Genomic DNA, 15,196 nt, shown 5'->3' with positions numbered 1-15,196 from the left:
TGGGATGGGCAGGGCATGAGGCTTTGGATCTCCCCTGGTGAGAATACAGATTTTCAGGCTGTACACCATGGGGCATGGCCAATACAGCTCTGCTAAGAGTCCAGGCGACAGCTGACAGTGTCCTCTCCATCTCCTCTCCCAGTGGCTTTACAGAGACCAACTTTGGTCAACTCTTGAGCACTGAGCAATTCTTTGTCGACCCTCGTTTCTTCAGAGCTTGATGCTCTGTAGGCACTCAGGACCTTTTAAATGAAGGAAAGGATGGAGGAAGAAGGGGAAGGAGAGAGAAAGAAAAGATGATGTCCTAGTTTGGTTTCTGTTGCCGCTGCCCTGACAAAAAGTAACTTAGAGGAGAGGGGGCTTATTTGAGCTCACAGGGCCAGGTTACAGTCTGTTACTGTGGCAGGAACTTGAAGCAGCAGGGCAGGGCAGGGCAGGGCAGGGGAGGGGAGGGGAGGGGACTGACTCATCAGAAATACTTCTTCAGAATCCTGTGCGTCACCTACCCTTGAATGCTTTAGATAAAAGTTTGTGTTTCAAAAAGTGCATCAAGAGAACTTAAAAACAACAGATTGGCTGGCTACCCAAGTAGTCAATATACGAGTTGCCCAAGACCCGTGTATCTCTAACCACATGCTTTATTTGTTTTTACAGTGTGTTTCCTTCATGGCCTTTCTTGTGGCTCACTCTATGCGGCTTTGTGTACTTGTTAAGAAAACATTACACGTTTGACACTGCTCTTACCTCAGTCAGTTTTTCCGAGACCCTCTTTTCACAGGCTTGGTTTCACCTTACAGCTGCAGTGGACCAGTTTCAGTTGGAGGAGAGGCCACATCCACTTTGCTGTAGGCCTCTGGTTAGAAGCATGCATGGCTGGCTGCTCCTGGTCTGGGTCCAGGGGCTGATACAGGCTGCCTTCCTTGCTACAGGTAAGGCTTGTAGAACTAGCAGAGCAGAGAGGAGGGCTTGGCACAGACACCAGGATGCTCAGGTAGAGAAGGCTCTAAGTATATGCCTAGGCCTGTATGTATGTCAGCTTCTGTGTATGTATGAGGTTCTGAGGCTCTGTGTGACCACATGGTAAGAGGCAATCACTGAGAAAGGGATGTATGCACGTTTGGGATTGCAGAGGAAGGATTTCATAGATCCTCTGGGTTAGGGACTCTGACTGGACAGCTGTTCAAGAGGGACGCTGGGGAATAGACTAAGATTGGGAGCCAAGAAACCAAGGTGGGGCAGGCTGGTAGGCTGCAAAGAAGTTGGTTTCATCTAGGAGAAGGCCTTTCCTCCTCTCTTCCCTCTCCTCTACTGTCTTCCCTTCACCTCCCCTCCCCTCCTATCTTCTATGTTTCCCTCCCCTTCTCTTCCCTTCCATTACTTCTCCCTTCCCTTCTTTCCCTCTTTCTCATTGTCCTCTCTTCCCCTCCCCCTCTTTTTTGCTTTAGTTTGTTTAGTTTGACAGATACAGGGCCTTTCTATGTTTCCAAGACTGGTCTGGAATGCACTATGATCCTCCTGCCTCAGCCTCCCATGTACTGGGATTAAAACCATATGCTGCTACTTCTGGCTGAGAAGTAGATTCAAGTTTCCTCTCTCTCTCTCTCTCTCTCTCTCTCTCTCTCTCTCTCTCTCTCTCTCCCTCCCCCCCTCTCATTTTCCTGACATCCCAAATGCCAATCAAGTAGCCTAGTTCTATTTCAAAACACAGGGCTAGACACGAGGCTAGACTGCTGGAACCTAGAGAGAAGTACAAGGTATGTTGGTGTCGGGCTGATAGTCTAAGTGGGAAAGTTAAATAAGTTCATGAAAGTAATCAGCCACCTAGCCAGGAAGGTGGACAAAGTGCTAGAAGCCTTGTAGTAAGAAGCCAGACATTTAATAAGACAACATTTAATAATACATCACATGCAGGGGAAAAGAGAGGGCTTAAAGCTAGGTTCCTCAGGTAAGGAGGAAGCACAGCTCTGACTAATGGGTGAGAGTGAGGCAGGGAGGCAGGAGCAAACTTCAGAAGCAGCCATGGGGAGCGGGATGGGAACAGAGTCCATGGGAAAGGGACCATGGCTGTGACTTCAGGCCTTGAGTGACAGGCAGAGGAAGAAAAACTCTGGAAAGCAATGATGGTCTCTATGGGGGGCACCAGGAGAGACTGCAGACTGTGGACGTCTGTTCCTAGAGCCAGATCTGGACTCTGAACCCTCTGGGATTCTTCAGGAAGGTTGAAGGGCAGCTGCTGGCACAGACTCACGTGTGCTTTTCCCTCACCCATAGGAGCCACAGCAGGCACGATAGACACAAAGGGGAATATCTCTGCAGAGGAAGGTGGCTCTGTCATCTTACAGTGTCACTTCTCCTCTGACACAGCTGAAGTGACCCAAGTCGACTGGAAGCAGCGGGACCAGCTTCTGGCCATTTACAGTGTTGACATGGGGTGGCATGTCTCTTCAGTCTTCAGTGAGCGGGTGGTCCCAGGCCCCAGCCTAGGCCTCACCTTCCAGTTGCTGACAATGAATGACACGGGAGAGTACTTCTGCACCTATCATACGTATCCTAGTGGGATTTACAAGGGGAGAATATTCCTGAAGGTCCAAGAAAGCTCAGGTATGTCCTTTGAGGCAAGGTGGTAGTGAGCCACTTTCTCTCACATAGGACACACCACCCTGACACACTCTAGGAAGTAGAGTGTCTCAATCTTGGAGCACTTTGAACTCATTAGAGGATCTTTCGGGGCATAGTAAAGATAGAGCAACTGAAAGTGATGAACGTAGAACCTTGTGGGGGCAGAGCTAGGATCTGATACGTTCCAGAATCATCCAGCTGGTTCTCATGCACAACCACAGATTTTGCATAGGAAATCCATCTTATCTAAAATGAGGAGACTTGCAGATGAGGTCATACATGAAAGGTGCTCATTTAATGACTTAGTATCACTCATGCAAATTAGAATTAGCTCTTAACAGAGGATGGCCTAGTTGGCCATCAATGGGAGGAGAGGCCCTTGGTCTTGCGAAGATCATATGCACAGGGGAATGCCAGGGCCAGGAAGCAGGAGTGGGTGGGTTGGGGAGCAGGGTAGGGTGGGAGGGTATAGGGGACTTTCAGGATAGCATTTGAAATGTAAATGAAGAAAATATCTAATTAAAAAAAAAAGAATTAGCTCTTAAGTTTGAGCTGATTTAAAACAGGCCACAGCAGGTGCTGAGTGAAAAAGTATAATAGTCACCTACCTTTGCACGATGAAGCTTCAAAGCTTCCAAATACCCTCATAAATGATTATTCTTCTACAAACATGAGCCAGTTTTACTGAGGAAAGGGATTATGAAAATCGTATCTGAAAGATAGTTTAGCAAGGTAGTAAAGTGCTCAGACTCTGATGCCAGACATCGTAGGTCCAAACCTTGCTGATGGATTAATTTGTCCAGTGAGTATGGCTGTAAGATTTTATGAGCTGCTAATGTGGGCATGGATAATCTACTGTAAGAAAAAGCCCTTAGCATGATGCCAGGCATGTAGCAAATGCCATGTTAGGTGTTGATCATGAGTATCATTCCCATCTGATTGATGGTGGTGGAAGCTAAGGCTTGGAATTGCTCAGGGTGAGAAAGCTGATTTTTAAATCAGATGTTTTGGCTCCATGGATCACCACACTCAGAGCTGCATACTATCAGTTATATTGGAGTTTAGGTTAATAACATATATGAATTGAAATTATGTTGGAGTTTAGGTTTCATGAGTTTTAAGAATGAATATACTTTGAAACGATCAAAGTTTACCTTAACGTTTCCTTTCAAACACTGCTTCCTGTGTAGTGTGCATGCTATGGTCTTCTATCCCTGTTCTTCCTGAGTGAGCCATGGCTATGGCCAAGAAGGGGCCAGCCTGGCCTATCATGTCTAAGTCCTCAGAGCAGGAGGAGCATGCTGGGACTTTGGAGTTTCCAGGCATGGTCTTTGTCCTGAGGGATCAGATACTGGAGTCTCCTTTCCTATGATCCCTTGTGTTCAGGAATGTGGGCCAGGCGTTTTCTTATTTCAAGTCTTCCCAGGACTCTGGGGTTCCTGCCCAAGCTCCTGGAGAAGAGAGCAAAGGTGGGAAGAAGTATCCTAGAATTCATTCTTCTTTAGCATATCACAGCTATCCTTAAGCATCTACTATGTACTAAAGACAGAGAAAACAGCATAAGTTAAGGTTGCAAGAGCCTCACTCCTTCCAGGGTCTCACAACTGGACTATATGGCTAAGATACTGTTATATGCTTTTCTTTGCATAATTCAATGTTAATCTTTGTTTCAATTTTGAATTAACCTGTTTTTATGCTCTATATGTATATGTTTTTACTTTATTGTTTATGTGTTGAATTAACCTATTTTTATTGCTATATATGTATATATACATTTTTATTTTATTGTCTACTTGCTATTTATCTACTTATCTTGTGTGTGTGAGTGTCTTGGCAGCACATACATCTATGTATTACCTGCATTCTGGTGTCTGTGGAGGCCAGAAGACTCTGGATCAAAAGACTGGGATTATAGATGGTTGTGAGGTGGTATGTAGGTGCTGGGAGTCAAACAGATCCTCCAGAAGAGCAGCCACTGTTCTTAACCACAGAGCCACCTTTCCATCACTCCCCAAGTTTTCTTTTAGATGACATTGTTTCATTTTATGATTCCTGAAGACAAGTATTGAACAGGGAGAGGCTGACAAAATCTGCTCTGAGGTATCCACAAGGCACATCACTCCTCTGGAGATTGGTCCCCCAACTCCACTGGAGACCAGGGAGATTCTCTGTAGACCACAGAATTGAGGCTAAAGATTTTTTTTAAAAAAGAGATTTATTTATTTATTTATTTATTTATTTATTTATTTATTTAATGTGTGTGAGTTCACTGTAGCTGTCTTCAGATACACCAGAAGAGGGCATCAGATCCCATTATAGATAGTTGTGAGCCACCATGTGGTTGCTGGGAATTGAACTCAGGACCTCTGGAAGAGCAGTCAGTGCTCTTAACTGCTGACCCATCTCTCCAGCCCAAGGTTAAAGATTCTTAATGGAGGACAGCTCTAGAATATCCCACCTCTGTCCTGGAACTCACCATAAAGACTAAGCTGGCCTCAAATCAGAGATCTGCCTACCTCTTGACTCTCAAGTGCTGAGATCAAAGGCAAGCACCCCCATGACAGGAATGGATTTTGGGTTTGTTTGTTTGTTTGTTTATTTTTGAGACAGTTGAGGATTCCTTCAATTCGACAGCTTTGTACCTGACCTCTGACACTCACCTTTATATTGTTCTCCCTGTAGTGGCTCAGTTCCAGACTGCCTCGCTTGGAGGAACCATGGTTGCCGTGCTGGGACTCATTTGCTTAATGGTCACAGGGGTGACTGTACTGGCTAGAAAGGTAAGGAAGGGATAGGACATGGCCTGTCTCTGTCCCCATCACCCCATTCTTGCGACCCTGGTGTCTTCTGATTCCCTTTCTACTCAGAGAGCCACTCATGTGATCTCTACCCTTGTTCCTTGTGCCTTTTCACGGTTCTTGTGGTTTAATGCATTTATTATTTTATGTTCATCCTGCTCCCTCCTCTAGGCTGCAAGCTCCCAGGACATACCTACATTTTGCCCCTCTTTCTGTCTCGCACAGTTGCTAGCTGCTGCCTGTCTTTTAAGCCACTGCCCTGAGAATTCACCTACTTTGAGTTTGGTGCATCATAGAGGTTGTGTGCTGGGTGCAGGGGCTCTGATAGTTCTTTTAGTCTTAAGAACTCATTGGCTGCACTGGGCCTGTCCATACTACTGTAGGTTGAGAAATTAGCATCCCAAATTTGGGGAGTAGAAGACACATGGCAAAAGTGAGACATTTACTGCCTTGAGTTTAAGAGGCCATTGGCTGAAAGAGCTGGGTGAGGGGACCTGGAGGGAGGGTTAAGTTTCTAGCTGGGCACTGACTGCACGGTTTTTAGCTCCTTACTTAACTTTTCTCCATTGTTTTGTATGTAAGAAGGGAGGTTACACTTCTGTCCTATATCACAAAGTTGTGATACATGGCTGTCAGGCGTCAGGCTTTTTCAAGAATTCTTGCTGTCTTGTAACTACTGTCTGTGATGAGCTAAAATATTCTCAATCCTTTTTGGTCTGGTCTCCTCGGTCCTTTAAGCCCAGCTCATCCACTTCAATTCGCTATGAAAACGTTTTAGGGAATGCAGCCTGGGATGTGCACACTGAAATTTTCTTCGCTTTCTCTCCCGTTGTGTTTCCTAATACTTCATCTTACTGGCCCTGGGCTTACTCTCTAGGTTAGATGCTTGGGACTGGTAGCAACGATGTCTGTGGAGTGAAGGATGTCTTATTCTTAGCTTTTCAAAGATTTATTTATTTGTTTATATATATTATATTTTAACTTCAATATATTCAATTTATGCTATATTTATATACATTCTATTTTAATTTTTATATATTGAATACATACTGAAATTAAAATATAATCACATTGTTTCCCCTTTCCTTTCTTCCTCTCACTGCCCCCCCCCCCGTCCTACCCTGTTCCCCTCCTTTTCTTTAATTCTTGATACATACATACCCGAGTCTATAAACACAACTGGGCCAATTGGCATGCTATTTGTATACAGATGATGTCAGTACTGACCACTGGCATTTAGAGTTATATACTTTATGTGTATGAGTGTTTTGCCTGCATATATCTATGTGTACCAGGAGAGATGTCTGTGGAAGTCAGAGGAGGGTGCCAGATCCCCTGGAACTGGAATTACAGATGTCTGAGCCACAGTGTGGGTGCTGGGAATTGAATCCAGTTCCTCTCTAAGAACAAGCACCTTTAACTGCCGAGCAGCTCCCATGGCTGCTGCTCTTCTTCCTTTAAATTTCCCCTCAGTTTGCTTGCGTCATTACATAAAACACCTGTTTGTTAGGGATGTGGTCTGGTATTCTTTTAGCGGTTATATTAGGGACCACACATTTTAACTGGACTTACACTACAAGTTCCTCTATACTAGTGCTAATTAATTAGTGTTCTATAACCTGGACTATGCAAGAACCTTCTATCAGATCAGCTCTCCTTCTTGTCTGTCCACCTCCACATTGCTCCGCCAGCGCCCTGCTGCCCAGTGTGATGGTTTTGTGAGTCCACATGCCTCCAGCTCCGCCCCTCCATCCACTCTTCTCTCTGCCCTCACTGTCCTGGCTTCCACCTGCCATTTTCCTTCTGCCTGAGGAATATCCTGCAGTGCAGGTCAGCAAAGGCACAGAATGATTTTTTTGTTTTTGCTGTTGTTGTTCACCTAAAACGTGTCTACGCCCCGGCTGTTAACAAGGTGTGTGTGTTTTACTAGGTGTAGGATCTCATGCTGACCAGTACTTTCTTTTAGCACATGGAAAAGATTATCCTAAACTACATAAATTTTATTTTGAAACTGGGTTTTATCCTCATCTCTTCAAAATGCCTTTTCTTCTTTTCGTATAACATTTTTTGTCTTTAGTTTTCAGCATTTGTACAATGATATAATTAGATGTCCTTATCTTTGTATTTATTCTGTATGGGGTTTAGATCAAGTGGGTTTTTTCAGTCTGTGGTTTGATGGGTTTTGTCAGTTTGTGGGTCAGTCATAGCCATTTCTCTTTATATAGTCCTTCTCTGTTCTTGCTTTCTCCTCCTTCTGGACCTCTCGTTGCAGGGACTTTTGATGCTTTCCCTCCTTCCATATGTCTCCTAGTCTTTTTTATATGTCCTGCCTGTTCATATCTCCATGTTTTGTAGTGGGTCTTTTCTTCTAGCTTACCATCCAGGTTACCAAGCATCTCCTTTGATGTATCCATCCTTTGTTTAAATAGTCCTTTGTTTTGTTGCCTGTCAAAACTCCCAATCTGTATTTCTCAGTTATTCTGAAGTCTGTTCCGGATAGTCCTATTAATTACAGCATCCCTGGGTCTTTCCTATTGTCTATTCTTGATTATCAGCCATATGTTCTTCTCTTGCCTGGTAGTTTTCATGGTGTGTTGGACATTCTCCATGAAAAACTGCAGCCTCTTCCTCCTCCATATGGCCCTTTGCAACTGGCAGGCAGCTACTGTCGGGGTACTAGCAATCCCAGGTCGCCTGAATAAAATCATTGATGACGGGTTGAAATTCTTTCCTTATTGCTGTGATGAGCTACCTGACAGGAACAGCGCAGGGAAGGGAGGACTTGTTTTGGCTCACAGTTTGGAGGATAGTCCATCAGGACCAGGAAGGTGCAGATGGTAGCAGGGTGTGAGCTGGCTGATTACATCCAGGAAGCGAAGTCATACGGATGCTAGTGTTCAACTCCCTTCCTCACCACAGGAATGGTGCTGAAGTAGAATAAAATAGGAAGGACCGATGACTACATATTCATTTGTTGATTTACTTAAGCACCACTTGTAATGCCAAGCATGCCATCAATTGGTACCTGGAACGTAATGGCTTGGAGAAATAGCTAAAGGCCATTGCCCTTAACAAGCTGCTGACCGCCTCATAAAACTCTGGTTGCTTGCCCACCCCACCTGTGGTTTTGCAGTATAAAAAATGAATACAAACTGGACCCAGGACAGGGGCCTTCCAGAGTTGTCCTGGTGTCCACCCACTGTGACGTCTCTCTGCCACTCTCACTGGTGTTGAAGCCCTTATTCCAGAAGAGTCCCAAAAGGGTGCCCATTCCACATTCAGGGCAGGTCCTCCCATCTCATTCAGACCCTCTGGAGTGCTGCATAAATACACCCAGTCATCTATCCTAAATTAAAAGACTTATGATTCTACCTGGCTTTATATTGTATGCCATCTGAAAACAATTATCCATAGTTTTGTACTGTTACTTCTTCTGCTTCTAGAGTTATGTGTCTTCATACTGATTATAAAAGTCAGACCGACTTTCACCTCATCTTCTAGTTCTTAAACTCCATCAGTTTTCTGTGCAGATGAGACTGCTGCCTTCTCCTGCATATCAAGCTCCTGTGTATCAATACCAAGGATATGGGTACAATAAATACACCATGTTGGACTTCAAATCTATTGTCTTCAGACCTGATCCACAAATGAAGAGAGCCCCAGGTTCAAGTGCTTCGCCTTGATCTTTTAACTGAGAAGGCACTGGAAGGAAGATTGGGAAAATGTTTTGGCAGCAGAAGCAAAGCTGTGTTCTCTGCAGTGATTATTCAGGTCTGAGCCTCAGATCTCCCCTGCTTAGTTGTCTAAGCACCTTGTGGATCCTCCTAACTTGATCCCAAAGGAACTTAACAGGTCCCAACTGTTAGAAAAAGTTCCACTTGCTTTGGAAAGTAATATATGACCTTCTATTATTATGCCCAATGTATCTGTAAAAACCTTCATTGTCTTGTGATTCATCCTTCCTCTTCCTGGTTCTGAGAGGAATGCCATGGCTGCTGATCTACCTGATTCACAGAGAACTGGCCACTGACCTTCTGTTATTATTCAGAACTGACAAACAGGGAGGTGATGACCCAGCAGTGGCAGAATATGATTGCTGCTATGGGGGTGGGGCTGGTTATCCATAGTATTTTCTTTTATGTCATCGCTGGCATAACAGACATAATTATGAAATGAGACATCTAAGAAAAGATGAGGATGTGAGAAGTGGTCCACCAGAGGAAAGAGGTGACAAGAATAACAGCTTACCTTTGAGCTGGTACAGTGAGGGTGACTGGTGAACAGATGGCTTCTGCTATCACTAGCATCCTTCAGCTCTGGAACAAAGGGTTAGTGGCCCTGAAGACACAGAAGGACATATCGTCTCCTAAGGATGTGAGGCAGATTAATTTTCATGTCAGGCACCCAGACTAACTTAGGTCATAATGGAGACTGTGAAAGAGGAAAAGCCGGCAGCTCTCAATTCCTGTTGTTCCCCCAGGTACACAGTACCACTCCTTGGCTTTCTCTTTGACACCCTCCCTGTTGCCTGACTAGTCTTCATCCTTTCTGCTGCTATCTTGTACTCTAGAAATAATCTCTAAGGCTTGCTCTCTTCTTGTCCAAAACATTAGTCAAGGTATGACCAGGGAACACATAGTTCTCTGGAACTGGGTTGTTCACAGATACTTTAATTGGATCTAGAGGGAACATAATGAGACCATAAAGGGGAAGAAGGTAGCTTTGTGCATATTTAGGAGAGACGAGAGGGTGGCTGTTGGAACTTGGAAGGGAAGGAGCATACAGATGGGTCACGTAGAAAAGTGCTGTGACCTTCAAGTGAAGGTCACAACCAGTTCAAGGCCCACCCTGCATGGACTGTGGGAGAATACATACCTTCTTCTCACTCTCTGTTCCTTTATTCCCCTGTGGTTCTACATGGAGGCCAAGTGAGCCCCCTAGTGTAGTGCATGCATGCAATGCAGTCTTCTTGCAGCACAGAAGATGACAAAGGTTGAGACTGGAGCCAAGAGATAAATATTTTGTATCTATGTAGTACTGTTTATAGATCTGGAAATTGGACAAAACATCCAGACTTTTCATGGGATGGTTGGCTTTAGACTTCACTCATGTATTCTTGGTAGTATTTGAAAGTGTATATATCAATAGCTCTATCTACTTTGTTTCTTACACACAGTCATCTTCTTTGAGGTCCCCTTATCCTGGTTGCTGCTAGGGATCCCATTCTACAGGAGCATCTCCTACTTTGGCATCCGTCTGCAGGGGAGAGACACTATGGAAGTCAGTGATGCTGGCACTACCCTTGCATCCCATGCCTCTGGCCTCCCTCACTAGCCTCCCTCTGAGAACCCAGGTCACTCACAGCAGACTTTTCACTCCCACCCCTATTCTGAAGACCTGTCTTAAACTAGTGAGTCATTCCTGAGAATGATGCTAAAAGGCAGCCTATGAGGACAGGACTGGTGACAGGGGTGAACACCTTGTGATCATCCTTCCACTAAATAATTTCAGAAATCCATCACCTTATTATATTGGCTCCTCTAGGACAGATGCAGAGAACATATGTTATGTTGGGGTAGGAGGAAATGTGTATGCATGTGTGTGTGTGTTTGTGTGTGTTATATGAATAAATATTATTTGCCAGTGAGATATTGTGAACAGTTAATGTGTGTCAGATAATGGACAGTGACTCTGACAATCCCACTGTCTACTGTTCATTCTCCTCACATGCTACTAGAAAGCACTGTTTGTCCCAAGATGACTCGGTTGCGATTTCTGTAGCTTCACTTGGTTCTCTAGGACAATGTTAGTACATTAATCTCAGGCCTATTTTTTTTTAACTGGTTACAATTATAGAGTCTCCATGTAGGGTAGAATGGAAATGGAACAGCTTAGGGACCCGTCTGAGGAATATTTGCATTTCCCAGAGGACTTTTAGAGCTCAAAATAGTCTTAAAATTGAAAAGAAAGAGTGGTCAGTCTTACCAAGAGTGAGAATAAGAACACACAAGCACAAAGAGTCATAATTAGTCTTTGAGAAATAATTGAATATTCATATTAAAAATGGATTGCATTGTATCAAGGGATGTTGGAATCATTTTAAACACAGCACCAGCATGAACTATGGCAGCCATTCCTTTCATCTTAATGGTTAGCCACTTCTACTGAGAAGAAATGGGAGTTGGGGGACCAGTGGCTTGTATGTATCCTTCTGAGATTCCAGTGTCTCTTAGTGCCCAGCTTCTCCATGACTGTAGTGATTCATCATATTTATTTTTTTCATTTGTTGACTTTACACATCTACAGTGTCCTTATAACCTCCCTTCTCCACCTCCTTGCCTATACTGGTGCACAGTTGGGCTTGGCACCAATAGGGTGGCACTTTCTGTCTTGGAAGCAAAGGGTATGGTGAAGACAAGTTCCATGTGCCTTGGTTGCTCCAATTTCCAAGTCCCTGGCTCTTTGTAATTTTTGTCAATCAGATACATAAAGTGGGTGAATGACATGTATTAGAGCAGCTGCCAGTAAGACCGAGAGAATGTCAGAAGTTCCAAATGTTATTATACACTTCTGCCACACTGCTTGTGGCCAATGTTCTCCAGTTTCCCTGTATTGTCACAAACCTCATGGGTGACACTCTAACATGGATTCTGTGGTTGGTGTCACTGAACAGATTTCATTGCTCTGTCTAGTCTCAATGAATGCAAGTTTTTTTGTTGGCTGTGATATCATACTTTGACTTGGAAAATTGGATTCTTTTCTATGTGACTGTATTAAAAATAAGTGTGTGTGTGTGTGTGTGTGTCCGTTCAACTGGGCATGCATGTCTATTTCAGTTCTAAGACACATATAGATTGAACATCTGATATGGGTTCTGAGATTACGAAAAGAAACATAGCACCCCCTTTGGGAACTTGGACATTGGAGCCTGGTAAAAGTAGAAAGGTAAACCAGTTGGCCTTCACAGAGTAGCACAAGAGGAGATGCAATGTGGTCAAAGGAGACTTTAGACAGAATGAGAGAAATCTGAGCAACTGGTGGCTTTGTCCTTTTCAAGGGATTTCTGTCTATGCCCATAAACTCATTCCAAATCAGAGAAGTCAGTAGAATTGCTGTTGAGAAGAAAGAGCTAACTGTGTCTGATCTCAGAGCTGGGTTGCAATAAGTGGCAGTTCTCTGGCATGTATGCCCCAGCAGTTGGGCATTTTGGTTGTGAAACACAGTGGGAGATAAAGCCAGAGAGATGGGCATGAGTGGGACAAAAAAATCTGGGGCATCGCAGATTCCTTTGGGGAATGTAATGAATCACTGAGTTTCTCCCAACAAGAATGCACCTTTACACAAAACTTTAATTATAATTTGAGATTATTTGTAAATCCTCTGAAGTGGAATCTCCCAGGCTGTTGAACATCACTCAGCCCAGGCTAGGCATCCCTCTGCTGTACAGTGGAAGCCTAAGCAGAAGTATGGCAGATTCAGTTTTTATCTTTGAAAAATCACTTTATGGAGGTTTGTAGAAAGTTAGCCTAGCCGTAAGAGGAAATGTAAATCAGACCACTATGAAGGGGTTCTTCCCCTCAGCAGGTAAAAGGGATGAAATGAAGAGGGGATAGAGGAAAACTGGATGGGGCATGTATTAATCAGCGTTTTCTAGAAAAATAGGACTTAGAGAATGTATGTGTGTGTGTGTGAGTGTGTGTGTATGTGTATACACACACATATATATATGTCATATATGATATATGAATATATAGGATATATACACATTATAAGTTCTATTATACATATATGTTTTATAATATACACATATATATGTATACACACATATATACATACATATATATGATTTATTATATATATATATGATTTATTAAAGTGGCTTATAGGCTGCAGTCGAACTAGTTCAACAATGTCAGTCTACCAATGGAAAGTAAAAGAAGTGCAGTTGTTTAGTCCACAAGGCTAGATAGATGTTTCTGCTGGTCTCCAGTGTACAGAATCACAAAGAAGTGAGTCTAAGGCCACTGAAGGAATGGACTTTCCAGCAAGAATTAAGAACCAGCAGACAAAGAGAGAAAGCTTCCACCTTCCATGTCACCAGAAGGGGAGGCCCAGATTAAAGGTGGATCTTTTCTATCTCAAAATATCTGGATTAAACGTGGGTCCTGCCACTTCAAATGATTTAATTAAGGAAAAACCTCTGACACACGTATGTAGCCACTTGGGTTTTATTCTCACTGTAGTCAAGTTGACAACCAAGAATAGCCATCAGAGTTTTTATGGGTGATTGGAACTCCCATATATCCGAAGAGTCTGTGCTCTTACCCAGAAGGGGGAATGTAGACAAGAGCAGGTTGTGGGTGGGGCCCAAAGGTTGTCATGAAGACACGTTGAGTCCAAGGGTGCTGTGGTTCTCTTCCCAGGCCATGTTGAGTAGGTAGGCAAGTGGACTGGTAGCTCACTGCAGATCCTGGGCGACTTGAGGAGTCTTTAGAGGAGAGGTCTTGTTTGGAGTCTACAGTGGATGAGCTGACTCAGAGCATTGAGAGAGAGAGAGAGAGCAGAGAGAAAGCATTGAGAGAAAGCAGAGGCTCCTGGGTAACCTGTTGGCTTGGAGAGCCAATGTGCAAAGAGAAAAGGGCCAGGCTCGCTGAAGATGGGCACTAGGAGGAGGAGGGGGAGGAAGAGGAGGAGGAGGCGGGCGAGGGGGAGGGGAGGGGGAGGAGGAGAAAGCAGGGTGTATAGAAGTCAAAGAGAAGGAAGGAATGAACAGTGTATCTGCTGTGAGGAGTAGAAGAAAAGAGAGCTGGAAGGAAGACATGGCTTTTGTGGTTAAGAGAACAGGAAATAAGTAAGGGCTGCGGGATGGCCCGTTAGTTTCATTAGAGCTATTACTACTCACAGTGAGTTATGTGGAGAATGGGAAGTAGACACAGAGTCCCACCCCTAATCCAGAAGCTACTTGCAATTGATACCAGATTTCTCCAAGAGAGTAACACTGGATTTATATCAACTACACTTCATGCCAGATCCCATGTCCAGAAATAGTCAACATAAAATAAATTCTATGGGTTTTTTTTTTTTGCATGCTTTTTGTTTGATTTTGATTTTTTTTATCTTAATGATTTTTGTTTTGAAAGAGAGAAAAAACTTGAGTGGACAGGGAGAGGGGGAAGAGCTGGAAGGAGTTGGAAGAGGGGAAAGAATAGGATCAAAATATCTTGTATGAGAATCTTTAAAAAGCTACAACAAAGTAGGAGAATTAAGGGCTAAGGATTTTGTATTGGTAAGAATACAAGTTTGCTTCTGTTGTGTGTGTGTATGTGTGTGCATGTGTGTTCATACTTAGAAAAGAGATTCTAAGTATGGGTCATTTGTGAAGTAGATTTTGAGTAACATCCCTGTGTATTTACTCTGTTTAATCCTAGAAGTCTATTAGAATGCATTCTATAAAAAGTGGCCTTGGGAGAACGGAAGCTGAGCCACAGGAATGGAGCCTGAGGAGTCTCTCATCCCCTGGAGGCCCTGTCCAGACACAAGCTGCCCCTGCTGGCCCCTGTGGAGAGCAGGCAGAAGATGACTCTGCTGACCCACAGGACTACTTTAATGTCCTGAGCTACAGAAGCCTAGAGAGCTTCATTGCTGTATCGAAGACTGGCTAACGACAGCTCTCTCTCCCTGTCCCTGTCCCTGTCCCTGTCCCTGTCCCTGTCCCTGTCCCTGTCCCTGTCCCTCTCTCCCTCTCCCTCTCCCTCTCCTCCCTCTCCCTCTCCCACTCC

The 15,196-nt window shown here is 44.0% G+C and overlaps 1 protein-coding gene across 2 annotated transcripts; it reads left to right on the top strand.

Moving 5' to 3' along the window:
• The first annotated feature begins 810 nt into the window (after positions 1-810).
• Tigit (T cell immunoreceptor with Ig and ITIM domains) lies at positions 811-15,079 on the top strand. 2 transcript variants are annotated; one of them, XM_021184431.2, is made up of 4 exons: positions 811-929; positions 2,272-2,601; positions 5,302-5,399; positions 14,846-15,079. In XM_021184431.2, the coding sequence occupies exons 1-4, from the start codon at positions 866-868 to the stop codon at positions 15,077-15,079; spliced, it is 726 nt and encodes a 241-aa protein (XP_021040090.1). In that variant the 5' UTR covers positions 811-865. The 2 variants fall into 2 exon arrangements, 1 of the variants encoding a protein (XP_021040090.1); XR_003835105.1 differs by lacking the exons at positions 2,272-2,601; positions 14,846-15,079 and having other exon boundaries at positions 857-929; positions 5,302-5,570.
• Positions 15,080-15,196: the final 117 nt, after the last annotated feature.

Source organism: Mus caroli, chromosome 16 (genome assembly GCF_900094665.2).
Source record: "Mus caroli chromosome 16, CAROLI_EIJ_v1.1, whole genome shotgun sequence".
In the NCBI taxonomy this organism is placed as follows: domain Eukaryota; kingdom Metazoa; phylum Chordata; class Mammalia; order Rodentia; family Muridae; genus Mus; species Mus caroli.
This window is presented reverse-complemented; position numbering and strand designations above follow the sequence as displayed.

Coding starts and splice junctions, on each gene's coding strand:
- Tigit (XM_021184431.2), top strand. CDS start 866: ATGCATGGCTGGCTGCTCCTGGTCTGGGTCCAGGGGCTGATACAGGCT. Junction 930..2,271: donor GGCTGCCTTCCTTGCTACAG/GTAAGGCTTGTA, acceptor CCTCACCCATAG/GAGCCACAGCAGGCACGATA. Junction 5,400..14,845: donor TGACTGTACTGGCTAGAAAG/GTAAGGAAGGGA, acceptor GTTTAATCCTAG/AAGTCTATTAGAATGCATTC.